The sequence below is a fragment of the Stegodyphus dumicola genome, chromosome 6, assembly GCF_044657685.1.
Source record: "Stegodyphus dumicola isolate Sdum_Otavi_A_Nest chromosome 6, ASM4465768v1".
NCBI classification, from domain to species: Eukaryota; Metazoa; Arthropoda; class Arachnida; order Araneae; family Eresidae; genus Stegodyphus; species Stegodyphus dumicola.
The window spans coordinates 137,456,982-137,475,386 of NC_140773.1; the positions used below are offsets into that span (position 1 = coordinate 137,456,982).

An 18,405-nucleotide genomic window follows, 5' to 3' on the forward strand; every position below is an offset into this window, starting at 1 on the left:
CTCAACTCAGTTAAAGCAGTTTTGGGAATTAGAAGCACTGGGAATGGAACAAGTGAAGGAAAATAGTAAAATAGATAATGACATTTTAGAGAATTTTAATGGAAGTATGAAATTTAAGGGAAAGTAATATGAGGTTAAATTCCTTTGGAATGAAAATCCGTCTGAATTAAAAATGGTTTACGTAAATGTAGAAGCTCACCTTAATAAACTGGTTAAAAGTTTGAGAAATGATCCACTAGTTCATCAGCAGTATCAGTTAGTTATAGAACAGCATTTAAAAATGGGGATAGCTGAGGAAATTAATCAAAGTTTTGAAGAAACAGGAAGAATATATATTACATGCCTCACCAGCCAGTTATTCAACCTGATAAACCCTTAAGAGTTGTATTTGATGCATCCAGCCATTCAGAAAACAAATATCCTTTAAATGACTCTGTATTCTGGTCCTAATTTAAATCCACCATTGTTAGAGATACTAATACAATTTTGTACACATAATGTAGCATTTACTGCCAACATCGAACAAGCCTTTTTCCAAATTTATGTGTCACCTGAAGCTTAGAGATGCTGTAAGATTTTTGTGAACAAATAACCTTACAGATAAGGATTGAAAGCTTAACACGAAAGTACTTAGGATGACTTGCGTTTTGTTTCATGCTTCATCGAGCCCATTTTTGCTTGCCGCTACTATCAAACACCATATAAATACTTTTAAAGAAATAAATTAGAAAACAAACTATTGAACAAATGTTTATACAGAGACGATTTAATAGGTGGGGATGAGGACGAAAATGTAGCTAAACTCGTATATGAAGACATTAGATACATATTGAAAGTTGCTGGTTTCAACTTTTGTGAAAATGGAAAACAAATTGTACGAATTTGCAGGAAGTTTTTGATGAATACGAAAATTATGAAATCCAGAAAGTTCTGGAACAGAAGGTATTGGTGCTAAGTGCACTGTCTTTTATACAAATGAAAGGTCTTACCCTAAATGCCCTCTATGCTAATTTTTCCAGTGATGCATAACTCTAAGTTGTTCCTTAACAACTGCCTGGCAATGTAGATGAGGCTTTCTGGTATTGTAGCAAGTCTTGAATGGTGAAGGGCTCTGACTATGTCTGATATTCAATCTGAATTTCTTTAATTACATCCTGTCCTAACTCTGATTACACCAAAGTAAATATTTCTGGCTCTCATCACAATTGCCATTAGTTGTAACTGTCATTCCTGTTGTTGCCACTTATAAATTGTCCATGGTTCGAATCCCGCGAACAGGCTGGCTGCATGGGCGTTTTCGTGGTTTTCCCCATGTGTAACGTGTATACGAGCCAGTTTCCCTTAGAAAGTCCTTCACGAAGGCATCCCTCCCCTTAGGCAGATAGCCCTCGTGTGCTTTGCTATAATTAAATACACCACACCACCACTTATAAATTTGATACTATTGGGGTACTTAAAATATTGATGAGCCGTAGGGTGTTCCTCAGGAAAATGTGAAGTTCCCCTTTCTCACGTGCGTAATTCTATCACCCCCTGTGGCCCTTGGGCAACATTCTCAGTCATTAGATAGCTAAATGATTGATAGGTATTAACCATTGCAATGAATGCATTAATTTGAAAGTACCTGCCATTTGGAGCAACATCAAAATAACATAAATTTACAGTTCAACAGCAGATAGGTTGTCATGTTCCTTTATCATCATGCAGTGAATATCTTCTGGTTTCTTATTTTCACTATTCAAAAGATGGATATCATGTTCTCCTGCTTGGTGTATTTTTTCTAGTAAGCAGTTCTTTTTGCTGTTATTAGCCAGTGTCATATTTCCAATGTTGAAGTTGAATCATGAGTCTCTTCACTCACAGATTACATATTTGCAACAGAACTTGTGCTATGTAATTTTAATTTTTCATCAACATATTAAAATTTACATATTGGTAGTTAAGACACAATAACATGCTGAACAAATACTAATTCAGAAGTCAAACAACAAAAATCAGCGTTATATTTTCATATTTTCACAGGACTAGTTTCGATGGTTTTACCGAACCACCATCGTCAGCTGCAAAAGCGCAAATGAACGAGATAGGATATTATGATCAGATAAAGATAAGAAAGCCTGGACAGAAAATAATCTAGTGGCCAGAACCAGATGATGAAACCAAAACTAAAACATAATTTCTTTAAAGGCCGAAGGCAAAGATGGATTGGAATTAGGATTGTTAACTAGAACAGAAAAATTTTTTTCAATGTGAAATGCCTCTAGAAAATCCAGTTCTCCAATGGAAGATATTTTTTGGATAATTTTTTGAGCAGAAAAATTGAAAGTGTCTTTTTTGAACCAACAATGTTGGGCAACAGAAGACTTCTGTGTTTCCTTTTTTCTGACATATGCCTCATGTTCCTTGATGCAAAAACTAAGAGAGCCTTAAAATTTTGCATCAAGGAACATGAGGCATATGTCAGAAAAAAGAAAACACAGAAGTCTTCTGTTGCCCAACATTGTTGGTCCGAAAATCACACTTTCAATTTTTCTGCTGCCATAATTATTCAAAAAAACATCTTCCATCGGAGAACTGGATTTTCTAGAAGTATTTCACATTCAAAAAAAAATCTTTTTCTAGTTAACGATCCTAATTCCAATCCATCTTTGCCTTCAGCCTTTAAAGAAATTATGTTTTAGTTCTGGTTTCATCAACAGATGGCGCCACTAGCTTATTTTCTGTCCAGGCTTTCTTATTTTATCTGATCATTATATCCTATCTTGTTCATTTGTGCTTTTGCAGCTGAGGATACTAGTTTCATGAAACCATCGAAACTAGTCCTGTGAAAATTTGAAAATATGACGCTGATTTTTGTTGTTTGACTTCTGAATTAATATTGGTAGTTTTTTGTATAACAAACTCAAATAAATATAGGACCACCAATTAATGAAGGCAGCCATTTGGGGATAAATCCTAAGGAAACAAATCCAGGTAGAGAGGTGAAAATGGCCTATTTTCTGTGCATGTTTGGAGTAGCATGTTGTTTGATTAGAAATAGGTGAAGGAAATGACTGAATCTGAGAACAGTTTTCGTATTGTGTGCATAGGATTGGCATTTTTTCTTGGACAGTTATTTAAATAACTTATGCTAGTATATTGGATTTGCTATATATTGTTATATTCACATGCAACAATATTTAAGTATCTTATCTAGATTCTACATTATTAATTTTATTCTTTTGCATGTGTTATACTCTCATCTTATTCCTGTAAATATGAATGTCAATCATTTGTTCATTTCTTTAAATTCGCTTTTACATTCAAATTACATTTTTGTAATTTCAGATAGAGTATGGAGATTATAACGGTGACAAAGTGAGATGTAGTTCTGGACCAACAACTCCACAGCAACAAATGCAGAGTATATTAGAAAGATTTTATCCTGCTCGATATAGAGATAAAAGTGATGAAAAGTATGTGTTTTAGCATTAAAAATTAATTTCCATTTTTATGTATATATGTTTTACTCTGTAAGTAATTTATGTTATATTTTGAAAAATCATTTCTCATATTTTCTGCTGCATAAGGTTTCTAAAATACTTAACATTTTCCCATTAAACATGGGTAGTAAATTTTATATTGTGCTAAAGTGTCTTGTTACATGAGCTTTTGAATGAAACTGAAATTATTAGCCCAAAGGGCATTAGCCCAGAAAAACTATTAATTTTGTTTTTGCATTTTGCATTGGTTCACCATAAATGTCGGTTCACTTCAATTTGTTGCCACCAAATATTTTCACCCTGTGTTATATTTAAAGAAGTTAAATAATAAAGAATCTGCATAAATGTTTATGTCTCTCTCATTGTGATAAAACAGCGCTACCTAGACCCATCAAATTTTGAATAACGTAATCTTCCACCAAATATGGGCATCTGGAAGCCCTAATTTGAAAATTGTTTTATTATTGATTTCAGATTTTGTTTTCGACTGGCAAATTCATTGACTTCAAAGCAAGCAATGGCAACATTATGGGGAGGGGGGAAACATTTTTATCTCCAGCACATGAGACTGAGTATTGGAAATTCTAAAGATATGCTCATTTTAAAATTATTTTGCAATATTGCTGTTGAATTGAATTTTATGGTTTAATTGCAAAGAACATGATATTTAATAAATAATGTCAACACACAAAATGTTAAAAAATGTCCCTTTGGGCATAATATAAAATCTGAAGGCTTTCAGATATTCTTTCATATTTCCCACCCCTTTTTGTGTGTGTGTGTGTGAATGCATGCATGCTTGCTTGTTTGTTTGTTTGTTTGTTTTGCTGTAGTTTGAATTTTATTAAAGGTATTTTGTAGCACACATTTAAAATTACGTTTTTCATTCTCATGGTGGAGTGGAATGGGAATAAAGATTATGTATGACTCTTATTTAAGTAATATTTGTTTTTAATAGTTTAGTAGTTGTAATCGTGTGATAATAATAGAATGTACCTCTTTTTAGGCAATTATTAGAAAATATTAAAGAGAAATGGTCGAGTTTACGTGGCCGTAGTGTAATGGATTGTGTTAGAATATACCTCAATTGTGCCAGGAGATGGTCACTTTGTGGTGCCAAACTTTTTAGTGCCAAGGTAATATTTATTTAATAAATATTCAAACAGTTTTGAATTTCTCTAAATGTTTTTTAAAATAAAAGTAATCCCTTAATTCAAAGTTCAGACAACCTTTTTTTTAGATATTTTTGTGTGTATTGTTTGACAGACAATATTCTGAAAGTTGTTATACTTTAGTTTTCCTCTAAAACTCAAGATCATTTTTATGACAACATTATGATATATGTATATGACTGTGCTCTAATATATTATGTCTAGCCTTAAATATGATCACTGTGATTTACTTTGTGGGAGTATGCTACTGTGAAAGACAATCTGACAAATGTTAATATTCTCCAGTGAATGTCAGCATTCACATACTACTTTCTTTGTGAATGTCTGACATATTTATTAAATATTATTATTTCTCACTTGGACTTGCAAATGTCGACATTCAATGTGCACTAATGGTGAATTTTGAATGAAAGTATTTTTGTTGTGCAAGACAAAAATGCAGCTTTTTACTTTATTATTAAAATATATTATGATATATGTCAAACTAGGAGAAAGCTTAAGTAACAGCAAAATGTAAGTAACTGCTGAGTTTAAAATGAATGATTCATTTTAAATCAGAAAAGAAAATAATACCTTGTAATTAACTTACACATAAATTATGTGATTAATGTTATACAGTCTTGTTTATTGCAACAACTTAAGCTTACACTTTTAATCGTTCAAGAATCTCTTGCTTTTACAACTGCATTTAATCTTGGAATATTCTTCCTTCAGCAATGTATCTTTGGAAGAAATCTTATCTATGGAAAGTAACTTCTCTTCACAAATGATAAACTGATTATGGGTAAATGCATTTTGGGCATCTGAATGCCCATGGTCAACATCAGGGTCATGTATTCGTATGGTAGGTCCAATTAGATGATTTAGAGCATGAGGAAATTTTCTTTTAGAAGTTTCTTATATTTTCATTGCTTGCATATAAAATTCCCTTTTGTGACTGCTCTTTTGATAGAAATAAGATCATGTTGTTCAGTCAGGGCTTAAAATGAAAATGTGGTAGGTTGCAACTCCTCTTCAGTATTTTTCTCTGAAATATGGTTTCCGATATGGTCACTGTTAAAATTTTCTTCAAAAGTAGTAACAATTTTTGAGCTTTTCTGCATATCCTGATTGGCCCTTTCAACTGAGCCTTGTGTTTGACTATGATGAGGGTTTGAAGCATCTTAAGATCTTTCCAGTTAATCCATAGTCCAAATATTACTTGATTACTGACTTCTTCACCATTATCAGAATGCAATATAGCTGGAGCACCAGTTGAAAAAAATAGTATTTGAAGATGATATACAGGTAGCCCTCCTACAACACGGCATCCTATAACACGGTTTAGCTATAACACAATTCATAAATTGCGAGAACCCGCCTACAACACGGTTTTTCTATAACACGCTTTTGCTCTAACACGATAAGAAAATTGCCCAAACAATCTAAAGAAATTTAACGAACTCAGCGCGAAGTTTTTCCATATTCTGCAAAACACCCATATAGTCATTTAACACATAAGAAACCTTGTTTCTGCCAGTTGTTTTCCAAGATCCGATAGCCATAAAAACAAATGTTCTCAGATGACCCATATGAACAAATGTAACCAGATAACAATGAAGAAACCTCACTATCATAGATGGGACTCTTAAGAATGTAGAAGCGGACTAGACCCAAATAGTCTAAGTAAGCTGCATGGGTGTTCAGACTCTGCTCTCAACTGTCAACTATAGTAGAAGGTGAATAACATGAGGTCACAGTAAGCAACAACCTGCACGTTCAGCTTCCAAAATTCGAATCCGTATCTTCATGGTCTGAAAACAAAAGTTTCTCACTCTGCTGGTCGGCAGTCAGTGTCAAGCAACAATGTGTTAAAGAATAACTTTTCCATCTTTAAGACATCAAGTTTCAGACCCCAAACATGTCCAATAAAGATAAAAAAGCCATGTTTAAGAGGAATTTCATTTCTTTAGAAGTAGAGATACAAATCTTGGACCATCTTTTAAAAGGAAAAAAGGCATCTCACATTGGAAAAAGTTTTAATTGGAATGAAGAAACAGTCCGGACTATTAACAAAAATGAAAAAGAAATAAGAAATGCAGTGTGCAATTTGTCCCCAGGAGCACCAATAATTGAGAAGATGGAAAAGGCACTCACAGCATTTGGATTGATGATAGCTGTCAAAAAAGAATTTCGTTGAATGGTAATATTATTAAACAAAAGGTACTAAAAATTTGACGTATCCTGAAAAATTTCAAAATATTATAGAAGAACAAGGTTACACAGCAGTTCAAAGTTTTTGATGCCAACAAAACTGGGCTTTGGAAAAAAAAAATGTCCAGTTAGAACCTTTATATCGAAAAAAGAAAAAAACTGCATCCTGATTTAAGGTGTCTAAAAATTGTCTAACGCTATTTTTGTGCAGTATGGCTTTAGACTTTATGACAAAACTCTTGTTAGTTTATAGATCTTTAAATCCTCGTGCACTTAAAAGCATAAATGAAAACACCTTGCAGGTACATTGGAAAGCAAATCCAAGAGCTTGGGTAGCTGGAAATATATTTAACCCTTTGACGGTTAGGGAAATGAGCAGTTTTCGTTTACTTAATTCGCACAGTATTACGAGTGAACAGTAGTTGAAAGTGGCAACTGTTCTTCCGAAAATATTAGTCTTCTCTGGTGATGCCATAGATAGCTCTCCTCACACGTTTTAAAAATTTCTTAAAGTACTTGTAGTACATAAATAACAGTTTTTGTGTACTTTAAAATAATTAATAAATAGTAAATTATAAATAATTATAATCAATTATATAAATAATAGTTAATTATAAATATAAGACAAGTATTAAATTGAAAGGACTAAATAAATACAACTAATGTAAAACTTTATGAAGCATTTAAATACAGTAATTACCTAAAAATCTTTTTGTGTGTGATATACTGTAAAACTAAATCGTAAACTAAACTAACCAGTAAAACTAAATCAGCTAGAAACGTGAGAACTTGAATCAATTTTACACCACTGTCAAACACTCAAAAATCTTCCTTATAGCTTGAATTGTCTTCTGAGCTTGATATACTGTGAACAAATTCTTCATCAGACTCAAAACTTGATAAGCTTTCTGTATCACAATCATAATCGCCATCATAATTATCTAACTTTTGCTTTTGAGCCATTTTAGTTTACAAACACCCTAAGAAAGGTGCCAAAATATGTATAAAAAGAACAAGATAAAAAAAAAAAAAAAAAAATCTCCTTCATCATGGAAAGAAATCATGGAATGCATACTGCCATCTGTAGACAGTAAACTAACTAAATTTCATGAGTAGGATTCCTTTTTAACATAATCAATGCAGAATAATAATGGCGAATGAGCTCAGCTCGTCAGCGTGCATTGGAGAAAAATTTCACTAAGCGAGTAGTGCTCGTTTCTAACCATTTCAGTCGAAATCTTGCTCCCGAGTACAACTCGTTTGCATGCATTATGAGGCACAATTCGATTGGGAGCTGAACTTGTTCATAACTATCAAAGGGTTAAAGATTGGTTTTTAAATTGTTTTGTGCCAGACGCTGAACGTTATTTAAGGCAGAAAAATTTGATCTTCAAGGTGCTTATTACTATTAGATAATGCTCCATGTCACCGACAAGATTTTAATCATCCCAATGTTAAAATACTGTTCCTAACACCTACCACTAATTTGTTACTCCAACCATTGGATTAAGGTGTTATTTATACGAGGCGTATTCGGAAACTAAGTACCGTTTTGAAAAAAAAAAAAAAAAAAAAATAGTAAAACAATTTTTTCGAATCCAATTTTATTTTTACGTGAAAATACATGTCTTAAACTATTTTTCAACATAGTTTCCGGCAATGATCAAACTTTTGTCATGGCGGGTGACCAATTTTTGTATACCATCTTCAAAGAAACTTCCCGCCAGTTTCAATAATTACGACTCCACAGCATTTTTCGTGTCATCGTCAGATCCAAAGCGCTTGCCACCAAGCTCGCGCTTCATGTGCAGGAACAAGTGATAGTCGGACGGCACCAAGTCTGGGCTGTACGGCGGGTGATCGAACTGCTCCCAATGAAACTGTCGAATTAACGATTGAGTGACACCAGCAGTATGGGGCCGAGCATTGTCATGGAGCAACACTCCTTTACTGAGCATTCCTCTTCGTTTGTTTTGAATGGCACGCCTTAGTTTTCTTAAAGTCTCACAATATCGTGCCGCATTAATGGTTTCACCTCTGGGAAGAAATTCAGTAAGCAAAATGCCTTTCCTATCCAGAAGACAGTGCACATGATTTTTTGTGATGACATTGTCACTTTGAACTTTTGTTTTTTTGGAGAATGAGTGTGTCTCCACTCCATCGATTGTTGTTTCGATTCTGGTGTGAAATGACACACCCAAGTTTCATCACCTGTCACAATTTGGTTTAAAAAGTTTTCTCCCTCATCACTGTACCGCGTGAGAAATGTCAGGGCACTAACAAGTCGCTTTGTTTTGTGAACATCAGTAAGCATTTTTGGAACCCATCGGGAACACAGTTTGCGATAATTCAAGCGGTCAGACACAATTTCGAACAAAACAGTACGTGAAACTTGTGGAAATGCCTCTGAAAGAGTTGTCATTGTGAAGCGTCTGTTCTCATGAATTGCTTCATCAGCTTTCCTTACCAAATCATCGATGGCAACAGAAGGCCGACCACTCCGAGCGTCGGCGTGGACATTTGTTCGACCTGCATTAAACATTCTTACCCACTTTCTCACCATTCCATCACTTATTGCATATTCACCGTAAACTTCTGTCACTTGACGATAAATTTCGCCCGGTTTAACATTCCTCGCATTCAAAAATGTAATCACGGTACGAATCTCACAGTCAGCAAGAGAACTAATTGTCTTAAACATTTTGAATGTGCAAGCAAACTGAAAACACAACATAGAGGAACCAAAATGGCGACAATTGAAAGTCAGTGAACAAGAAAGACTAGTGCGCATGCACGGGACGCCTACCACAGTGCTGCGACGGCGCTAGATTGAAACGGTACTTAGTTTCCGAATACGCTACGTACCTTTAAAACATATTAAATAAGAAGAGCATTACAGTAGATTTTAGACGTAACCGATTCAAAATCAATTAATCTAATGGAAGCTTGGAAGACATTTTCAATAGAGAACTGAATCGACATTGTATCTTTGTCGGTAAAAGAACTGAAAGCATCAATGTTAAATGCATGTTAGAAGAAGATATGGCCCTCTTCAGTTGAAATAGAAAACATGTGTGAATCATCAAAAAATGAAATTGGTGGCGTATTAGAACTTGCTAAATCAATCGAAGGCAAAGCTATTGTGGACATGATAAATGAGGACGTTCAAGATTTATTAGCGGAAGAAGAAATTGACGAAGATTTGATAGAAATGGCATCCGAAGCTGTAAATCAAATCGATTCTGAGGACACTACCACTGGTGAAGATTGTGAAGTTAATAATTTTTAACATTAAAAAAATTAAAAGAAGGCCTAAGCTTAGCCAAAAATCTTGAATTATTTTTCTTGTGTGCAAACCCTTCTGCTGAAATAAGCCGAAAATTCAAAAGAGAGCTGCAAAACCATCTAACTCTACATTAAAAAATTTTAAATGGCCCGCTAAGAACTAGTAAGCAAAGTAAAATTACAAATTTTTCAAAGAGGGAAGAAAATGCCAGAACTTTAAATGAAGAAAGAAATTCTGAAAGAGCAAGCAATTTCATTCCATCGAAAAAAAGTTTTCTGTTGGTTATACTGAGCAATGACAATGAAGAAATTTATTAAACCAAATCTGCGTTAAATTAAAATATGTAATATTTTTGTTTTATGTTATGCATATATATTTTTAATAAAAATTAGGTTGTTCATGTATTATTAGAAAAAAATATTTGTTTTTAATAAGTTTCCGTAACGTAACCTCCCTTTTTATGCTGCCTCTGTGTCTCACACAACATGGCATTTTCTAGGAACCTATCTATCGTGTTATACGAGGGTTACGTGTACTAGTTTTTTTCAGTTGTCTTAGTTTTGGCAAGTTGTAACTGGAACAAATTTCATTAAATTATGTGTTTATATTCGCAGTCCCTGGGTGACTGCTGGTATCTTTGACAACTTCACATCTTGAGAGTTTAACTCCCATCTGCCCCTTGGTTTCCCAACAGTACCTTTTTTAGGTGCACTGTGTTTTATTTGACATAGTTTACATAAATTTAAATACATTACAACTTTGTGCGTAGTATTTTTGTGTTTAATTTGCAAGTCTTTAAGCATATGTATACTCCCTTCATGGTCTATTCTGATGTGCATTTCGGATAATATACTGAACAGTTTATTATTGGCAATGTAATTCTATGTATTCATTTCTTCTGATTTTAATGGCATAATAAACTTCTCTTGACCATTATTTTTTTAAATGCCAAAACCCTTTAATCATGTGTAATCCAAAGTTGTATTGCACTTTAGCAGAAATAACTTTTTAGAATATTTTTTAGAAAGATAAAAAGACTTGTCTTTTTTTTTTACTTCCAATTAATGCATTTAACTTATAAAAAAAATCATGATTCACAGCAATAGCCATTCAAAATAATTAGGATACTGGATTAAAAAAAAAATGATAACTAAGCAAACATCGCATGTTCCAGCAAACCTAGCATAAGACTGACAAACAGCAGAATGTTTGAAAGGCTAACAGATATCATGTAGCAGAATTGCAGCAGAACAAAGGATTTGGAGTTTTTCTTACATCTCTCTCACCTTGCTGTTTTGACTCTCATCAGAGCATTTCTGTTTTTGTTGACATATAATGGCAATGACCTGAATCCATAAGAATATAGCCAAATATTTGGTCTTTCATAAATGTATTTAGTAGTATGTCTCAACATTCAATGGAGAATAATGATTTCTCTAATTTTTTGTCTTTCACAATAACAAATACATAGCTCAATGCATAAATGAATTACCCAGTAGTATTATTAAGGTTATAATTATATATATATAATATGTGTTAACTTTTATATCTTTCTTTGATAGTTAATTTTGCTGTGTTTCCCCTCCCCCCATCCATTAACAAAAGTGATAGTCCACTTATTTTTAAAAGTGCCCAGAAAGCTGTCTAATATGAAGACATTAGATTACATCATATGTCTAATATGAAGATTTACAGTTCAGATGATTTCATTCTTCTATAGATTTAGGTCATCTTAAGGAGTTGATGGTCAACATTAAGATTTGTTTATGTTCTCAGAAACACTGGTCAAAGGTAGTCTATAGGAGATTTACAGTTCAGATGATTTCATTCTTCTATAGATTTAGGTCATCTTAAGGAGTTGATGGTCAACATTAAGATTTGTTTATGTTCTCAGAAACACTGGTCAAAGGTAGTCTATAGGAAGTAGTTGCCATAAGAAACTTTCATTGTAATAATTTTATTCTCAAAATATACAACCTCACTTTTGCAAATTCTTTTTGTATTAGCATGACAGCCTGGTGTGGGCCATGGCTCTCCTTAGAATTCTATGTTACTGTTCATTTGGATAGCGTTTTCTACTCGGTAGTTTTATGAAAACCAAACTTTCCAGAATCCAAATTTACATTTCTTTAGTTTTCTTTCCATATCATTTATGGGACACCAGCTTGATTTCTTTTTCCTTGGACTTTGAGACAGTGAATATGTTTACAGGACAGAGTGTAAATCATAAACCTAAACCATAATCCCTTATATGGACAAGCAACTTTGCAGAATGAAGGAATTTTTTGGTTCAAGGAAGAGCACCTCTACCTAAAAGATCAACATCTTTCTATGGCTAAAATCTAAAATTACAATAGTATTGGCCATTCTTACCTTATTCTTAAACTAATCATTTGGTAAACATTTGGGTATAAATCTATCAAAAAGCGTTATGGACAAAGTTTTAATGGAAATTTGGATTCCTGTCTTTATCATGCATCAAATGAGAAAATATGACAGTTCCTGTCCATCATGTCCCTTATTCCTTAATGTCAGTATCTAAAATATCTTGTCTAATTCTACCAAACTCTTAAAAAACTAATTCTATACATCTCCCATATCTTGATATACAATGATGTAGCCATATGCAGTATGAAATAAATATTCACTAGCATACAACATAGATATCCCTACCACTTTCTATCCAATTATCTTTCTACCCATTATGTTCATATTAAAATTTAAATATTTAAACATATCCATTATGTTCATATTAAAATTTAAATATTTGGTAGTTTACTATCTTTAACCCTTTCGAGACAATGCATCTTTGTTTAAGACATTCCCTTATGATGAATGGGAGTCGAAAGGAATCATCCCACAGAATAGGGGTTTTGCATCACTAAATCTAACTTAGAAAGAAAAGAAGAAAAATTAAGAAAGAAAAATTTTTAAAAAAAGGTTCAAGATTGTAATTTTTGGTACCGTTCTACTTAAGCTGTCATGTATGTTAAAATTAGCATTTAATAATCTTTTTTCTTCACACTATATGGATATATATAAAAAAAAATGCTTGGTTTGGGAAATAATTTTCGGATGCATTATTGAATTTATTCTGAAGTTGGCAAAATATGTTAATTAATAAAAAAATACAAGAAAGACTATTTACAATTTGAAATAACAGAATCTTTCACGGGAAGTGGAAGGCAAGCACTCAGTTTGACAAAATGCCCATATCACAATCACTAGAATTATCACTTTCTAACTCTTTAGAAAATGAATCATCATTCTCATCCTTGTCACTAATTGGCTCATTTACCATGGATATACCCTTCCTCTGGTAAATAGTGCTTGTTCTCCCTAATGCACATAAGTCTAGGCTTTCCGAAGTAAAAAGGAAAGTACCCATAACATAAGCAATAAAAGCAACATAAAGCATAACAGAATCCCACACAGTAACCCTAGAAAACCCTACACAGTAGTGGAAAAACAGAATTAAAAAAAGGATTTGGAGGGACATCAGAAATGTGAATGTTTATATCACATGGCAAGTTAAAGCCAAGCTCTGTTTGTTTACAAAACCCCTTTCTTCCCTCACAACAGCCGACACTAAAGTTAGGTAGAATATGATCAAACTGAAGATCAGGATCCTAAATTACGTTAAGTTCAAAAGTAATGGACACAGGATGCCATCCAGTGGTCTTTAAAAAATGGTTCAGCTTAAAATGCACATATGCATCAACTGTCCCACATACTCATTCTCCAAAGATTCATGTCTGGGATCCCTGGTTGTGAGAGATGTTCATAGGGAATGCATATATGGGATCCCCATCCGGAAAGAATTAAAAGTTATTTGAAAAGGCTTACTCTTTGTTATTACAGTAAATGCGACATTGTTTATAATTAATTATTCTAAATAGATTCAGTATATATTGTTCATAGCTTATTAGTTTAAACAAATTCTAAAAATTTAAGAAATCCTTTAAAAGTGATAAACATTCAGTTCCCAATTTTCTATGATTTAACAAGTGATGGCAATTTTGCAGCATATAATAAATAATTTAAATGCAGTGTGATTCATAAAGAACTTGTAAATTTTAATGTAAATAGTCTTTTGCGGGCCTTTGTAATATATTGATCTGTTGTACATTTGTAGTACATTTGTAGTACATTTGTAGTACATTGATTGTCTTTTGTAGTATATTGATTTGTGCATCAAAACAATTTATATAGTTGAGTAATTTATATGAATATAAATTTATCAATTTTATTATTTAGTAAATTCCTTTAATTGTGATATAGTGTAAGAGTGATTGATGTATATTATTTTCTTGTAGACTCAACTTAAACAAGGTGAACCTATTTCTGTGTGGTTAGCAGTCTCCGAAGATAGCATTACTCTGCTAGATTTTACAACAATGGTAAAGACACATGAAAGTTATGCTAAATTATTTAGTTAAATAAATTATGCAGTTGTATTTGTAAAATAGAGGAACACTCTGAATGAAAAAAGTTAGAAATAAGTTTGCTATTTAATACTTAGTTATGTTTTCTAAAATGAAAATATGTATTATGTTGTAAAACAGGTGTTTACACACAGGGAAAAAAGTCATTGTTATATATTATCTCATAACAACTCTGAAAAAGTGTAATTTTGGTCTTTTAAATTGTTTGTTAGCTTTTCATAACTTAAAATGTAAAACAAACACATAAAATAATTTGTTATACTTGATTTTACCTCCATTATGTACAATTTTTACTTTCTATATCTTGTTCATCATTGTTTACTTTTCTATATATGTTTCTTTCAATGCTTTTGATTACAGAGCTTTAAACATTTTGTTGAAATCAATTGTAGGGATATTATTTCTTTCATTATGTTTCGTTATATGTCCAAAGTGGTTTCACAGCAATGTATAAGGTAAGATTTCATTTTAAAGGATAAAAAATAGTCCATTAACACCCATTCTGGCCAGCTCAACAAATAATTGCAAACATTTATACATTTTTTTGACATTTATTGCTGAACAACAGTTCCACTGTATAAAGAAGACTTTATTGCTTCTCCTTGTTTATTGTCTAAATCAGTGACAATAGATATTAATTACTTAGGATAAAACAAAACAATTTTTTGAAAACTTCTCTTCTTACATTTTTTTAAAAAACTTTTAATTGGGGGAAAAGCAAGCAGAGATTTAGCAGTTTCACCAGGATATGTGAGAAAACCTCTCTCCTAAAAATATGTTAATGCACTGTATACATGCATATTAATTTGTTGTTATATTATCTACTTGTATAGATCAAAATTCTTGAATTTTGAAAGTATTCTACTAATCTTTTTAAAGTTTAGAAAATGTCTTTCATTTATTAATTAGCAATCAGCTGCTTTGCAGCTGAACAAAGTAAAGTATCATCACTGAAAGTGCTTGTATTGAAAAAGAATTGACATCAAAGAACATTGTTTATTTATATTTAAATATTATTTGTATTGGGTCATCCAAAAAATTCTGCAGTTTCTTACGATAAATAGAAATGAAGCAGTACTAAAACATGAAAATTTTATTGAATCACATAAGCATCATTCTGTTTTTTATGACTTTCTGCCAGCTAGAATTTTTTTTTTTTTTTTTTTTTTTTTTTATATATATATATATATATAGAGAGAGAGAGAGAGAGTCTTAGGTGTATTTGTAAAAGAAGTCCTTGAGGTGTTGTTTGACAGTCTCCAAAGAAGTAAATTTCAGGCTGTTCAGAGAATTTTGAAGTGAGGTGTAGAATGAAAATCTAAGGGGGCAAGATTTGATGAATATGGGGGATGACACAAAGCATCCTACCCATATTCAATAAGTCGTTGGCTGATGTTGATCGAAATGTGGGGCCAAGCATTGTCATGATGAAGGACAAAACCTCAACAGTTGGTCAATTCAGGGCACTTTGTTTTGATTTCTGCTTTTAAAAACTGCCATTTGGGAATATTTTTTCTGATCTATTTATTCTCTTAGTAAGTGGCAACCTTTCATAATATACAATCTCGTTGTAGTCCTGACATGCACAAAACATTACTTTGTTATGCTGCTTTCTCTCAGAGTTATTAAAGGAGATTCTTTTGGCTAACCCCATGATTTTTTTCTTGTAACATTATTACAGTCAAAAGTCGTTAATCTGGACTCGTCGGGACTTCGGCGATTCCGGATTATAGATCATCAGTTTAAATCTCGTAAGATGGCATGCAGAAATTCTAAAATTAAAAATATGAAACCGTAATTTATGAAATAAAGAACAATTATGATCTAAAGGGTATCAAAATTTGCAAAAAGAAAAAGCTTAATATTTATTTGTTTACTTCATTAAACATTTCTTTCAATGTAAGTTGTTTAAGTTTTGCTTCGTTTCATGTGATAATACTTTCTCTTTAATTCTATTGAACAGACATAATTTCTTGTTCAGTTACAAAGTTCCGCTGTTCAAGTCCTATAATTGTTGTGTCGAGAACACCGACTAATTTGTCAATCGAAATTTTTTCATTTTTAATAACCTCTGTTACTTTTCTTCGCTATCGGAAGCGAATTATAATGACGAGGAACTTGTTTTAAATCATATCAAAGAGGGAGCATATCGAGATGAAACGCTACATTTGGTAAGGAATTATAAGCCAAATAAAATAAAAACATCTGCGCTGAAGATAAGGATAGTGCTGACAGATCAACTTCCAATTCATTACGCGGCCCGCTGCGGCGTTCCCCCTGCCGAGCAGCGTGAAATTAATAAACAGATTTCGGATTTCGAAACATACTTTCGCTTTAGATCCTTTACATATTAACAAATATATATCGGAAATTCTATTTGATATAATCGAAAGTTTAAACTTACTTTTATAAAATTGCTCTTACAGTCTGCAAAAAATAATAAGCCGAATCCAATTTGAAAATTAAGGAACAATGCAATCATCAACATTAACTGAAATAGATAATTAGATAATTTTAGCTTATACGTCCATTATACATAAAATGCGCACGCGAAAACATATTCTGCACTTGCGCACACTCACATGTGCAGTCATAAAAGGTCTTACGCGCAAGCGTAAACGCCTATGCGCATGTGTCAACGCGGCACATGCACAGAAAGTTTTTAGTTTTGAGGTCCGGATTATAGATCATTCCGAATTATGGGTGTCCGAATTAACGACTTTTGACTGTATATGGTATTTATTTCTCATCTCTAGTAATGAGCCATTTCGAAAAGTAGCTTCTTTATTTCTTCTTAGCAAAGAATCATATGCTGAAACCTGAGCAAGCATATTCTGCTTTCTTAAAGTATGGCATACCCATTCATGATAGCAATTTAAATAACTCATTCTTCTTCAAATGATGATACACTGAACTCTTTTAAATATGTAGTCTGTCCAAAAATTCTTGAACTACACAGTGTGGAGTTTCAGTGATAGCTTCATATGTTCTTGTTTACAGAAGATGATCATCTAAAGCGAATGTCATCTTTGAAGCTAAAATTTCTGTATTTCTCAAATCACCTTCAAACTGTGTCATCAAGAACTGAATAAATTTCATGAGCAGTCTGACTAGAACTTTTTCATTTTTTAAAATGAAAGAGGTATGATATGATAAAAATGAACTTTTGGATTCTCTATTCCTACCTCTGCACTGAAACACAAATTATGCAATAACACATGCTAGACTTATGCAATGTGAGCAGAAAGACTATATTTAAACATACATTTCAATCATGGTCATTCCTTTATCAGTAGTAAAAACATGCTTCGATTTGAAAAATCACAGAACTTTCCAAATGACGCAATATTTAATGCATTAAGAAAATTCTGAAAATTTAATGATTTTCTTTTGTGAATAAGTGTTTTGCATCAAAACCATTTCTCTTTTCCAGCAACCATTGGTACGTTATCCATATGGGGTCATTGTTACTTTTGGAGGTTGCCGTGATGATTTTATGCTTGTTGTGTGCCAGACCACTGACCAGAAAGCCTCAGGAGAGGGTATCCAAGTCACAGAAAGATTACTCTTTTCCATGCCTAAACCTAAAGTGAGATATTTTTTATATATTTATTACATTCAGTCCCCCCTCCTTTATAGACTATAAATTCACCCAATTTTCAAATACTTTTATTAAATAGGATTCTTAACTAATTGCACAATTGCTTTGGGATACAAAAAGAATTCTTCCCATCCCTTCAATTTCAAATCCCATTTAAAAAAAAAGCTATAATTGATTGGTCTTAGAAAGAATAATCCTCAGATGAACTCAAAATTAAGCCCCCTGC

General features: G+C 32.6%; 1 protein-coding gene across 5 annotated transcripts in view; it reads left to right on the forward strand.

Annotated features, from left to right (window-relative positions):
• The window catches only part of LOC118186759 (uncharacterized protein CG43867-like), a 285,190-nt gene that overhangs the window by 258,199 nt on the left and 8,586 nt on the right, over window positions 1-18,405 (forward strand). For all 5 annotated transcript variants that reach the window (XM_085818919.1, XM_085818917.1, XM_085818921.1 and 2 more), the window contains exons 28-31: window positions 3,328-3,455; window positions 4,489-4,618; window positions 14,450-14,533; window positions 18,012-18,167. In XM_085818919.1, the coding sequence (XP_085675045.1) occupies window positions 3,328-3,455; window positions 4,489-4,618; window positions 14,450-14,533; window positions 18,012-18,167 (498 nt within the window). The remainder of the gene's footprint in view (window positions 1-3,327; window positions 3,456-4,488; window positions 4,619-14,449; window positions 14,534-18,011; window positions 18,168-18,405) is intronic.